This window comes from Salvelinus namaycush, chromosome 5, assembly GCF_016432855.1.
Source record: "Salvelinus namaycush isolate Seneca chromosome 5, SaNama_1.0, whole genome shotgun sequence".
In the NCBI taxonomy this organism is placed as follows: Eukaryota; Metazoa; Chordata; class Actinopteri; order Salmoniformes; family Salmonidae; genus Salvelinus; species Salvelinus namaycush.
The window spans coordinates 8,618,163-8,631,185 of NC_052311.1; the positions used below are offsets into that span (position 1 = coordinate 8,618,163).

The window sequence follows — 13,023 nt, forward strand, 5'->3', positions numbered from 1 at the left end:
TCTCTTTTCCTCTCTCATCGCTTCTCTCTCTGTTCTCCTCTCCTCTGTTCTCCTCCCTTCTCTCTTCTCCTCTCTTCTCCTCTCTCATCTCTTCTCTCTCCCCTGTTCTCCTCTCTTCTCCTCTCTCCTCTCTTCTCCTCGCTTCTCTCTCCTCTGTTCTCCTCTCCTCTCTTCTCCTCCCTCCTCTCTTCTCCTCTCTTCTCCTCTCTCATCTCTCCCCTGTTCTCATCTCCTCTCTTCTCCTCCCTCCTCTCTTCTCCTCCCTCTTCTCTTCTCCTCCCTCCTCTCTTCTCCTCCCTCCTCTCTTCTCCTCTCTTCTCCTCTCTCATCTCTCCCCTGTTCTCCTCTCCTCTCTTCTCCTCCCTCCTCTCTTCTCCTCTCTCATCTCTTCTCCTCTCTCATCTCTTCTCTCTCCCCTGTTCTCCTCTCTTCTCCTCTCTTCTCCTCCCTCCTCTCTTCTCCTCTCTTCTCCTCTCATCTCTCCCCTGTTCTCCTCTCCTCTCCTCTCTTCTCCTCCCTCCTCTCTTCTCCTCTCTTCTCCTCTCTCCTCTCTTCTCCTCGCTTCTCTCTCCTCTGTTCTCCTCTCCTCTCTTCTCCTCCCTCCTCTCTTCTCCTCTCTTCTCCTCTCTCATCTCTCCCCTGTTCTCATCTCCTCTCTTCTCCTCCCTCCTCTCTTCTCCTCTCTCATCTCTTCTCCTCCCTCCTCTCTTCTCCTCCCTCCTCTCTTCTCCTCTCTTCTCCTCTCTCATCTCTCCCCTGTTCTCCTCTCCTCTCTTCTCCTCCCTCCTCTCTTCTCCTCTCTCATCTCTTCTCCTCTCTCATCTCTTCTCTCTCCCCTGTTCTCCTCTCTTCTCCTCTCTTCTCCTCCCTCCTCTCTTCTCCTCTCATCTCTCCCCTGTTCTCCTCTCCTCTCCTCTCTTCTCCTCCCTCCTCTCTTCTCCTCTCTCATCTCTTCTCTCTCCCCTGTTCTCCTCTCTTCTCCTCTCTTTGTTCTCCTCTCCTCTCTTCTCTCTCAGACTGATGTTGTCAGGCTTTGATGTGAAAAGATGAGAAAAACTGTTGTTTTTTTGGGGGGGGGGTATTATTTGTATTATTATGAATTATTGTTTTATAACAGCTAAAGCAGACAACACCCGCCTAACCTCACCTCTCATGACTACAGTCCATGTCGTACATGTATTCTGTTCCAGAAAGATCTTGCAGGTGTCATATGGATCTTTGAATTCAACCATAATCATCTCAATTTATTTTAATGAGAAGCCTCCTATGGAGAGATTGCATTTATTTTAATGAGAAGCCTCCTATGGGGAGAGAAGACTCCTATTTAGTGTCATTGAATAGTAATTTAGTGGACTTTCTCAGTAGGATGCCTGCACAAAGCGAAGGTCCTTACTCACAATCAATTTCTCTCTCTGTCTCTGTCTCTGTCTCTCTCTCTCTCTCTCTCTCTCTCTCTCTCTCTCTCTCTCTCTCTCTCTCACTCACTCACTCACTCACTCACTCACTCACTCACTCACTCACTCACTCACTCACTCACTCACTCACTCACTCACACACACACACACACTGAGAGTGATCGGTGGTATTCACAGATGTCTGATATTGACAGAGAAGATCATTACTCAGATAATGTTTTGTAAGGGAGTCTGAGACATTTTCAGACTGAATGGTCTCCTTCATTGAGATGCCATTGTTCTGGCCAGCCACTCAAGATGTGGGCAAATTAAGCCATGAAAATGATAAAATGTGTATTTCTTCTCTTTCCGATTCAGAAATTAGTGATCACCCCCTTTTTTGTTTACTGAGGGCTTTGTTCAATCAAATGTGCCTTAGAGGTGTTGCCTGGTGACAGTATCTCTGTTCTCACAGGAAACGTTTGGAATCTTTAAGCATATACCTGTGAGGGGAGTCTACTGAATATTCTCACGGTGTCTGAAACTCTTCTGCACTATTACTTCAGTACACTGCACTATTACTTCAGTACACTGCACTATTACTTCAGTACACTGCACTATTACTTCAGTACACTGCACTATTACTTCAGTACAGTCAAGATGAGATACGATGCCAGTTTGATTGAATTCATCTCTCAGCATTTCTACATTAACAGCTTTTCATTTGACAGGACCTCAACTGTTGTTATCCTGAAGAATTGTTGTGTTTTGACCTTGTCCTCGCTCCATCCCTGATGTTTACTGTTGTGTTTTGACCCTGTCCTCGCTCCATCCCTGATGTTTACTGTTGTGTTTTGACCCTGTCCTCGCTCCATCCCTGATGTTTACTGTTGTGTTTTGACCCTGTCCTCGCTCCATCCCTGATGTTTACTGTTGTGTTTTGACCTTGTCCTCGCTCCATCCCTGATGTTTACTGTTGTGTTTTGACCTTGTCCTCGCTCCATCCCTGATGTTTACTGTTGTGTTTTGACCTTGTCCTCGCTCCATCCCTGATGTTTACTGTTGTGTTTTGACCCTGTCCTCGCTCCATCCCTGATGTTTACTGTTGTGTTTTGACCCTGTCCTCGCTCCATCCCTGATGTTTACTGTTGTGTTTTGACCTTGTCCTCGCTCCATCCCTGATGTTTACTGTTGTGTTTTGACCCTGTCCTCGCTCCATCCCTGATGTTTACTGTTGTGTTTTGACCCTGTCCTCGCTCCATCCCTGATGTTTACTGTTGTGTTTTGACCCTGTCCTCGCTCCATCCCTGATGTTTACTGTTGTGTTTTGACCCTGTCCTCGCTCCATCCCTGATGTTTACTGTTGTGTTTTGACCCTGTCCTCGCTCCATCCCTGATGTTTACTGTTGTGTTTTGACCTTGTCCTCGCTCCATCCCTGATGTTTACTGTTGTGTTTTGACCTTGTCCTCGCTCCATCCCTGATGTTTACTGTTGTGTTTTGACCCTGTCCTCGCTCCATCCCTGATGTTTACTGTTGTGTTTTGACCTTGTCCTCGCTCCATCCCTGATGTGTTCTGTACAATGTACTGTTCTCGGTTGGGTCTGCTACAGCCTTGATAACTCAAGTGGTATGTTATCTCCCCAACACAGCTGCACTAGGCATAAGACAATAACTATTATACAATCTATATTTGATGGTAGTCTACATCTTTTATGGTATGGATTAACAAATTACATTTGTAAAATGAAGCTGAAGCCCTTTGCTGTTCGACAAGATATATAAGTAATATACTGTATATCAAGCATTTAGAATGTCCAATCTCAAGATCAACCCTGCTCCATAGTATATTGCCTCCGTATAGCGCCATAGGCTTAGCCAAGCAGGTGGTGTAATCTAGCGATTCGTCAAGCTGTTTGACAAGTGGCTTGATTCTAGAAATACTATAACATACTTCTTAAGTTACGAAGGCTGTTGGGAAAACCCACTCATGTTTTAACCCCATTCCTGCCTTCTATCCCCATCCCACCACCAAGCACTCTGCCGCCTCATCTACTCGACCTCTAACCTCTAACCCACCACCAAACACTCTGCCGCCTCATCTACTCAACCTCTAACCTTTAACCCACCACCAAACACTCTGCCGCGTTATCTACTCGACCTCTAACCCACCAACAGGGTATATTATTATATACTCTACATGAACACATAAACATCCATGTCTGACTCTACCTGGGATGAGAAAGGATTCAGAGGTTTGAGAGAGAGAGAGAGAGAGAGGTGCTACAGATATGGATGTGGTAGTTGAGTTCGCTGAGCTAGTTGGTGGTCTTCTTTCTATGCTAGAGTCAATTATCAGCTAAGGAAGGAGTAAGAGAAACTCTACATTGAGTTTTGACACTCGACAACTAAGCAAATTTGTATGAAGTGAATAGAACAGTGATAGTTCTCCATTTCCATAGTGGAAACATTGAAAGGACATGAGCATCTACAGACAGACAGGTAGACTTCCAAATCTGAAGCATCTCTCCATGATATCTGCTCTCTCCCTCCTCTAAGAGGTCCTGTCCTCTATGTGGTTAAACCTGACTCAAGTATGGCCAGCAAGCATTTCTGTCCATTGAGATATATAAGTAATATACTGTATATCAAGCATTTAGAATGTCCAAACTCAAGATCAACCCTGCTCCATAGTATATTCACTCCATATATTGCCATAGGCTTAGCCAAGCAGGTGGTGTAATCTAGCGATTCAACATTCATAATCATAACCACTGTACAGACGACTTACCTACCTGTCCATATACTCTTTCAAATGCTAACCCAGTTATCATTATTAAAATATAGCTCCAACATTTTCATAATCACTCTGTACAGTCTATAAATACATATTTATATACCTGTCCATAATATACAGTACTATTTCCTAACCCAGGAAAACTGACCCAGTTATGATTGTATCTATTATCGTTCTAAAGAAACCCTGTTAACCTGGCCGTGTTAAAACTGAACGAGCAAGGCCTGTTGGACAAACTGAAAAACAAATGGTGGTACGACAAGGGCGAGTGTGGCAGCGGGGGCGGGGACTCCAAGGTCAGAACCCTGTTTCAACCAACCACGCTGATCCACCAGGGGGGTAACCGGCCAATCACAAAGCTGCTCAGACACTCTGGATGGCAACACTTCCTGACAACTCTGTATGGTGGGTGAAGGGTGGGGGAGGGATTAAAACACAAGAGAGACACATGATATTTTATCTCTTCCTAGCCATGGATAGGTCTATAGCCCCGACTTCAACACAAAGGGTAACAAGTGCGTCAACTCTGTGTGTAGGGGCCAACTTAAAACTACAGAGTGACATCATGCTCTCTCTCTAGCCAAGATAACCTACTCTAGTCCTTCTGGGAGGAGGGTGTCTGGAATTGGCACAGTTTGTATTTTGCCCTGTTCTCATGACTAAGAAAGGATAGCATGCATTCATGCGTAGGATCCTTATCAAGCTGATACACTGAAGACTTCAAACACACAAAGAACAGAATTGGGGGTTTTGTATCTCTGTCCCCAAGCACCTCCTACTAACTAGACACTGCTACAGCTTTTAAAGGGGAATAGAATCTGCAATCAGAATCTTTTCTGACGTGTTGTGTTCCGTAACAGAGGGTTCACAGCTGGTGTGCCGGTTACCCAAAGTGATACAGTAATACACATCTACTACAGTACAGTAGGGAGAGATGGAGTATTAACACATATCACTTTGACTCTGATGTACATGTATGTTCCTAATGATCTTCCTGTTTACTTTATGTATTTGCCTGTGAGTGAACGTGTGTGTGAGGTTTCCAACTTCTAACCAGTGACACAGCTAAATTGCAGTAAACCTTGATGCGTAGATGTGTTATATGATTGGACATGTTCTGAATGACTGACATAAGATAACATATGTTATGCTATGTTATTTATGTTATGGTCCTGCCCTGTCCTGGGTGTGGCGTACATGCAGGATCCCGGTAAACCTAGCCGTGTTGAAGCTCAATGAGCAGGCCGTCTTAGACAAACTAAAGAACAAATGGTGGTACGATAAAGGAGAGTGTGGCAGCAACGACTCCGGACGCAAGGTCAGTCACACACTATAACTCAGTCCTTATACCCCCCAAACACACCTGCATAAAACCCCTGATCCTAGACCAGTCCTTATACACCAAACACTCCTCACATCCTCCTCAAAACTTCTGATCCTAGACCAGTCCTTAAACCCCAAACACTCCTCACATCCTTGTCAAAACCCCTGATCCTAGACTGTCCTTATACACCAAACACTCCTCACATCCTCCTCAGAATCCCTGATCCTAGACCAGTCTGAAACTACAGAAGCCCTGTAAAGTCTGTTCCCAGACCAGCCCTGATATCTCAAACTATCGCTCTCTCTCTCTCAGTTCACTACTTAGACATGCCACTGGTTCTCATTAGTATAGTGACTGAGATTGGTGGACTCAAAATCCATTTCTCTCTTTCTCTCTCTGGGAGCCAATCACTGTTCTCTCTCTCTCCCCACACTGATGTTCTCTCCTTAATGAGGCCAAGGAGTGAATTAACTACTAACCTTGATGGTTGAGGTGAAACAGTGGGGTTTACGGTCGTTAAATCAAATGACGGTGTAAATATGCTAGAGGTCATATGTTGTGATACCCAAGAACATATGCTGCCTGCTCCTTGCTGCAGAACATCAGCCACATACAGTGCCTCGCAAAAGTATTCACCCCCCTTGGCGTTTGTCCTATTTTGTTGCATTTTCAACCTGTAATTTAAATGGATTTTTATTTGGATTTCATGTAATGGACATACACAAAATAGTCCAAATTGGTGAAGTGAAATGAAAAAAATATATATATAAATTCTAAAAAAGAAAATGAAAGGAAAAGTGGTGTGTGCATATGTAATTCACCCCCTTTGCTATGAAGCCCCTAAATAAGATCTGGTGCAACCAATTACCTTCACAAGTCACATAATTAGTTAAATAAAGTCCACCTGTGTGCAATCTAAGTGTCACATGATCTGTCACATGATCTCAGTATATATACACCTGTTCTGAAAGGCCCCAGAGTCTGCAACACCACTAAGCAAGGGGAACCACCAAGCAAGCGGCACTATAAAGATCAAGGAGATCTCCAAACAGGTCAGGGACAAAGTTGTGGAGAAGTACAGATCAGGGTTAGGTGATTAAAAAAAATCCCCAACTTTGAAAATCCTACGGAGCACTATTAAATCCATTATTAAAAAATGGAAAAAATATGGCACCACAACAAACCTGCCAAGAGAGGGCTGCCCACCAAAACTCACGGACCAGGCAAGGAGGGCATTAATCAGAGAGGCAACAAAGAGACCAACGATAACCCTGAAGGAGCTGCAAAGCTCCACAGCGGAGATTGGAGTATCTGTCCATAGGACCACTTTAAGCCGTACACTCCACAGAGCTGGGCTTTACGGAAGAGTGGGCAGAAAAAAATAAGCAAACATATTTGGTGTTCGCCAAAAGGCATTTGGGATACTTCCCAAAAATATGGAAGAAGGTACTCTGGTCAGATGAGACTAAAATTTAGGTTTTTGGCCATCAAGGAAAACGCTATGTCTGACGCAAACCCAACACCTCTCATCACCCCGAGAACACCATCCCCACAGTGAAGCATGGTGGTGGAAGCATCATGCTGTGGGGATGTTTTTCATCAGCAGGGACTGGGAAACTGGTCAGAATTGAAGGAATGATGGATGACGCTAAATACAGGGAAATTCTTGAGGGAAACCTGTTTCAGTCTTCCGGAGATTTGAGACCAGGTCAGAGGTTCACCTTCCAGCAGGACAATAACCCTAAGCATACTGCTAAAGCAACATTCGAGTGGTTTAAGGGGAAACATTTAAATGTCTTGGAATGGCCTAGTCAAAGCCCAGACCTCAATCCAATTGAGAATCTGTGGTATGACTTAAAGATTGCTGTACATCAGCGGAACACATCCAACTTGAAGGAGCTGGAGCAGATTTGCCTTGAAGATTGGGCAAAAATCCCTGTGGCTAGATGTGCCAAGCTTACAGAGACATACCCCAAGAGACTTGCAGCTGTAATTGCTGCAAAAGGTGACTCCACAAAGTATTGACTCTGGGGGGGTGAAGAGTTATGCACGCTCAAGTTAGATTTTTTTTTGTCTTATTTCTTGTTTGTTTCACAATAAAAATATTTTGCATCTTCAAAGTTGTAGGTATGTTGTGTAAATCAAATGATACAACCCCCCAAAAAATCCATTTGAATTCCAGGTTGTAAGGCAACAAAATAGGAAAAATGCCAAGGGGGGTGAATACCTTCGCACGCCACTGTACGCAGTACCTCTAAGCAATACAAGCAGGCATGTGTGTTCTTTGAAGAGAGCATAACATTCACTTTTTATTTCCCTCGACTCATCTGTGAGGTTGTTTTGCAGTGATGTAAAGCTAATGTATGATGGTGATCGTGTTGATATAGCCAAGGTAATACAGGAGGGAAATAACAGGCATCCCTCATGTAAGAGAGGCAGTGCTACATCATACATCATCGTACAGTGCACTCTGCTGATTTAGTCAATATAAACCCAAGGGAATAGAAACATACAGAGAAATATCACATAGCTGTTGTCAACAGAATGGTCTCTGAAAGCAGACAGGCAGAGATCACATAGCTGTTGTCAACAGAGTGGTCTCTGAAAGCAGACAGGCAGAGATCACATAGCTGTTGTCAGCAGAGTGGTCTCTGAAAGCAGACAGGCAGAGAACACATAGCTGTTGTCAGCAGAGTGGTCTCTGAAAGCAGAGGCAGAGAACACATAGCTGTTGTCAACAGAGTGGTCTCTGAAAGCAGACAGGCAGAGATCACATAGCTGTTGTCAACAGAGTGGTCTCTGAAAGCAGACAGGCAGAGATCACATAGCTGTTGTCAGCAGAGTGGTCTCTGAAAGCAGACAGGCAGAGATCACATAGCTGTTGTCAGCAGAGTGGTCTCTGAAAGCAGACAGGCAGAGATCACATAGCTGTTGTCAACAGAGTGGTCTCTGAAAGCAGACAGGCAGAGATCACATAGCTGTTGTCAACAGAGTGGTCTCTGAAAGCAGAGAGGCAGAGAACACATAGCTGTTGTCAGCAGAGTGGTCTCTGAAAGCAGAGGCAGAGAAGAAAACAAAGAACAGACCCCCAAGGACCTAGAATCTACATAAACCACGATGGGACTGAGTTTTGTTTGAAATGGCAAGCTAATTATTTATACAGTGCACTTAGGATGCCATTTTGGGTGCAGCCTGCATGTCAGTGTGGAGAGAGAGAGAGAGAGAGAGAGAGAGAGCGAGAGAGAGAGAGAGAGAGAGAGAGAGAGAGAGAGAGAGAGAGAGAGAGAGAGAGTGTGGGATTTCGATTTGACAGACGGACCCTGTGAAAGGCTCAGACCACTTTTAACCCCTGACACCTGTCTCCTAACATGACCCGGCCCTGAAACACCCCAAAACGTCCTCTCCACACCAGCCTGCCTGGTCTGGCTCTATCCTCTCCAGTGTGAGAGGTACACCCCACCCCAAAAAACATATGAAAGCTACAGATACTATTCAGCCTTGCAACCCCTGAGCCTCGTGAGCCTGCCAGATCCTGCAAGCAGACATAATTGATTAAGCTTGCGAGGCTAGCAACCCCATACACCCAACATAACCCTAAACCCTAAATCAGGGAGTTTGATAATGATCCGATTGTCTTGACCTGCATGGTTTCTCACCGCTGAGAATGAAGCAATGACCTCAACCCTCCTCAACCCACAACCCCAGAATGATAACCAGAGTTTATCTGTTAGAAATAGAGAATAAATATACTTTAATGTTCTAGATGGATATATACTGTAGATCAACATGATAACGGGCCATCCCACAATATGTGGGTTAAAGTGAATTTAGACTCTCTGCCTGTTAAATTAATGCTGCATGAATGCATGGATCTTATGAGGATTTGACTCAAGTTTTATTGTATTGAAAAACACACTTGATCCAAACCCCGTCAGAAATGAAGAAAGGAAATGTATATAAAGTTAGACTAGCTATTCAAGTACGAGGTGTGTGTCTGAGTGCAGAGTGAGTGGGCTATTTACTATGTCAAGTTAGTTTTAAAAAATAGTTAGTTTAAGTATTTTAAATAGCTTCTTAATGAAGCCAGTGTGTAATATCAGTAGTATGAAGTTGCATGTGTTATTCAGTGAGTATTATGTTGTCTACCTGTATTTTGTTTGGGTTAGTTAACTAAGCAGGGCAGAACTGTTATGTGTTTTCTGGGAGTCCTGACATGTGTCTTTCTGTGTGTGTGTGTGTGTCTTTCCGTGTGTGTGTGTGTGTGTGTGTGTGTGTGTGTGTGTGTGTGTGTGTGTGTGTGTGTGTGTGTGTGTGTGTGTGTGTGTGTGTGTGTGTGTGTGTGTGTGTGTGTGTGTGTGTGTGTGTGTGTGTGTGTGTGTGTGTATTTGATTATCTCTATGTGCATGCTGCTTTTGTGTGTTTTTTTTTGTATGCAAAGTATGCCTTTAGTATGTGTTTCTGTGTTTGTCCATGATTTCTACTATGGTGTTTGTATATAAGGTGTTTGTATCTATGGTGTCAGTGTGTATGTAATGTATGTATGTCCCCTCCCCTCACTCCTCCTCACCGCATCTCTCTCCGCCCCCCCAGGATAAGACGAGTGCGTTGAGCCTGAGCAACGTGGCCGGAGTGTTCTACATTCTGATTGGAGGACTGGGCCTGGCCATGCTGGTGGCGTTGGTGGAGTTCTGCTACAAGTCACGAACCGAGTCTCAGAGAATGAAGGTGTCCACCGCGCGAGCCGCCGCCGCATCCCCCGCTCAGACCTTTCAGTGCTCAGCCTTAGACACAGGGGGCGCTACCGCTCCTTACACAGAGCTGCAGAGCTACGGCCTGTACTCCAACAACACTGTTAAGATATAGGAGAGAGAGAGAACAGAGGACACGGGTAGGAAACTGTGATACCATGACGATGATGATTGATGATGATGTTGATATCATCTGCCTCTTCTTCCTCCTCCTCTTCCTCACCCCTCCCTCCAGCCATCTAACCGTGTGATCACAGTAGACCCACCTGTAGCACCTCACGGCTTCTCAACCGCAACACAAAGTCTCTACCTCTGTACCTCCCTCTTTACCCTTTTACCTCTGTCTGTCTCTTTCGCTCGACCTGTCTCTGTCCCTAATCTTTCTCTCTTTACCTCCCTCCTCTGCTGACTCTATATGTTGTAGTGCAGGTCCATTGTAGTAGCATCCTATATATGTTGCCACCCACTATGAGGCTAAACTGCTGTAACAGAGATGATAAAAACAGAGATGATAGATTCTACGATATGCCTCTCTGTCAAATCAGCTGTTTGGACAGATAACTCAGGCTTACAACTAAAGGCTGATATGTGGTAATGAACAATAGGTTGACTGACACTAGTTATATTATTACAACCTGGAAGCAGCTCTAGAAGCCCGCACGCACGCACGCACGCACGCACGCACGCACGCACGCACGCACGCACGCACGCACGCACGCACGCACGCACGCACGCACGCACGCACGCACGCACGCACGCACGCACGCACGCACGCACGCACGCACGCACGCACGCACGCACGCACGCACGCACGCACGCACGCACGCACGCACGCACGCACGCACGCACGCACGCACGCACGCACACACACACACACACACACACACACACACACACACACACACACACACACACACACACACACACACACACACACACACAGCTTTTGAGAACCAACCAATTATAGTAGTGCAGCATTGTAGCCTAATTCTTCCCACACGCTCAGGTTTCACTGGAATTAAATAATTTATAGACGGAGGACAGTGAGGAGCTAGCGACCACACACCCACACACACACACACACACACACACACACACACACACACACACACACACACACACACATACTCAGGAGTTACACACATACTCAGGAGTTACACACACACAGGAGTTACACACACACACACACACACACACACACATACTCAGGAGTTACACACACACACACACACACACACACACACACACACACACACACACACACACACACACACACACACACACACACACACACACATACTCAGGAGTCACACACACACACACACACACACACACACACACACACACACACACACACACACATACTCAGGAGTTACACACACACACACACACACTCACACCATTAGCTCCACTCTCAGCCCCATTGGCTTGTGTAGTATCAGACTGTAGCTCAGAGCAATAAGGCCAAAGAGAGAGAGAGTTCAGCTGCCTCCTCCTCCTTCCAAGTTGGGAGTGTGATGCGTGTCGGCTATCAGAGTGGTTTACTGCTCCGCGCCAGTAACAGTCAGTAGCTAGATGAAGACCATAAAAGATAACACTCTGAGTCCCAAATGGCACCCTATACTCTACATAGTGTTCTACTTTTGACCAGAGCCCATAGGGTGCACACTATAGAGAATAGGGTGCACTCTATAGAGAATAGGATGCCATTTGGAACGTATCCATTTTCTGCCAACCACTTACCATCATAATGGAGACATAATTGTTTCTATCCTATTCATATATGCCTGTATCCAGTTACACATTCATTCACACAACTAATATTGTTAATATATTCCAGTATTCCTGTAGACAAATCAAATATAAGGGGTTCAAATGGAGGGCTGTTGAAACGTCAGCGAATTACAAGACACACAATATAATACAATATTATTCTACTGTATTATAATACTATGATATTGTAATATGTTATTATATTATTGTTATATTACACCAGCCTATCCTCTTGTCTTTGTTAGAGTCTAAATCCCCAGGAGATACGTACACTATTTACCTGGTAGGGCTAACCTCTGATTAGATGACCAGTATTACTGGGAGCCCATAGACAGGATGTATGCATGTGAATGTCATCTTGTCTTGGTGTCCAACTCTGTTCCCCTCTTCTCTCTCTCTGTTATCTGCAGCAGAACATCAACGATGCCATGCACTGCTCCACCAGAATGAGTGGGAACGGGAACGGGAACGGGAACGGGGGAGGAGGAGGAATAGGAGGAGCAGGAGGAGGAGAGAACGGACGCATCCTAACTCACGACTTCCCTAAAACAGTCCAGACTCTCCCCTGCATGAGCCACAACGCCAGCATGGGGCTCAGCGCCTCCGGCATGTAATCAGATGACCTGGCACAAGGGGCTGAGCAGGAGACTGACTCATTGACCTTACAAAGATGGCCACATTAATGGTGACATTGACCTTATGAACATGGCCGTCTTTCTGACACGTTGTTTATGTGGTGGCTGCGTGATGTGTGTCCGAGACAGACTTCAATACTGCTGCCAAATGCATTCTGAAATCACTCATTCCGAACAGGGGAAACATGTAGATGGAGTATAAAAATGAAAACAAAAGAAGATGAGGAACATGTTGCTACAAAAAGGAGCCATTGTTGGGCCGAGATGTTTTTTTTCTTTTATTCAGATTTTTTGAAACAAGGTGTATATTTCTGTGTAAAAAAAGAGAACTATCCCATAAAGGCCGCCCGACC

The 13,023-nt window shown here is 45.1% G+C and overlaps 1 protein-coding gene across 1 annotated transcript in view; it reads left to right on the forward strand.

Moving 5' to 3' along the window:
• The window catches only part of gria1a (glutamate receptor, ionotropic, AMPA 1a), a 141,292-nt gene extending 128,643 nt beyond the window's left edge, over positions 1 to 12,649 (forward strand). The window contains 3 exon segments of the mRNA XM_038992898.1: positions 4,372 to 4,486; positions 10,105 to 10,239; positions 12,446 to 12,649. Of these exon segments, the coding sequence (XP_038848826.1) occupies positions 4,372 to 4,486; positions 10,105 to 10,239; positions 12,446 to 12,649 (454 nt within the window).
• Positions 12,650 to 13,023: the final 374 nt, after the last annotated feature.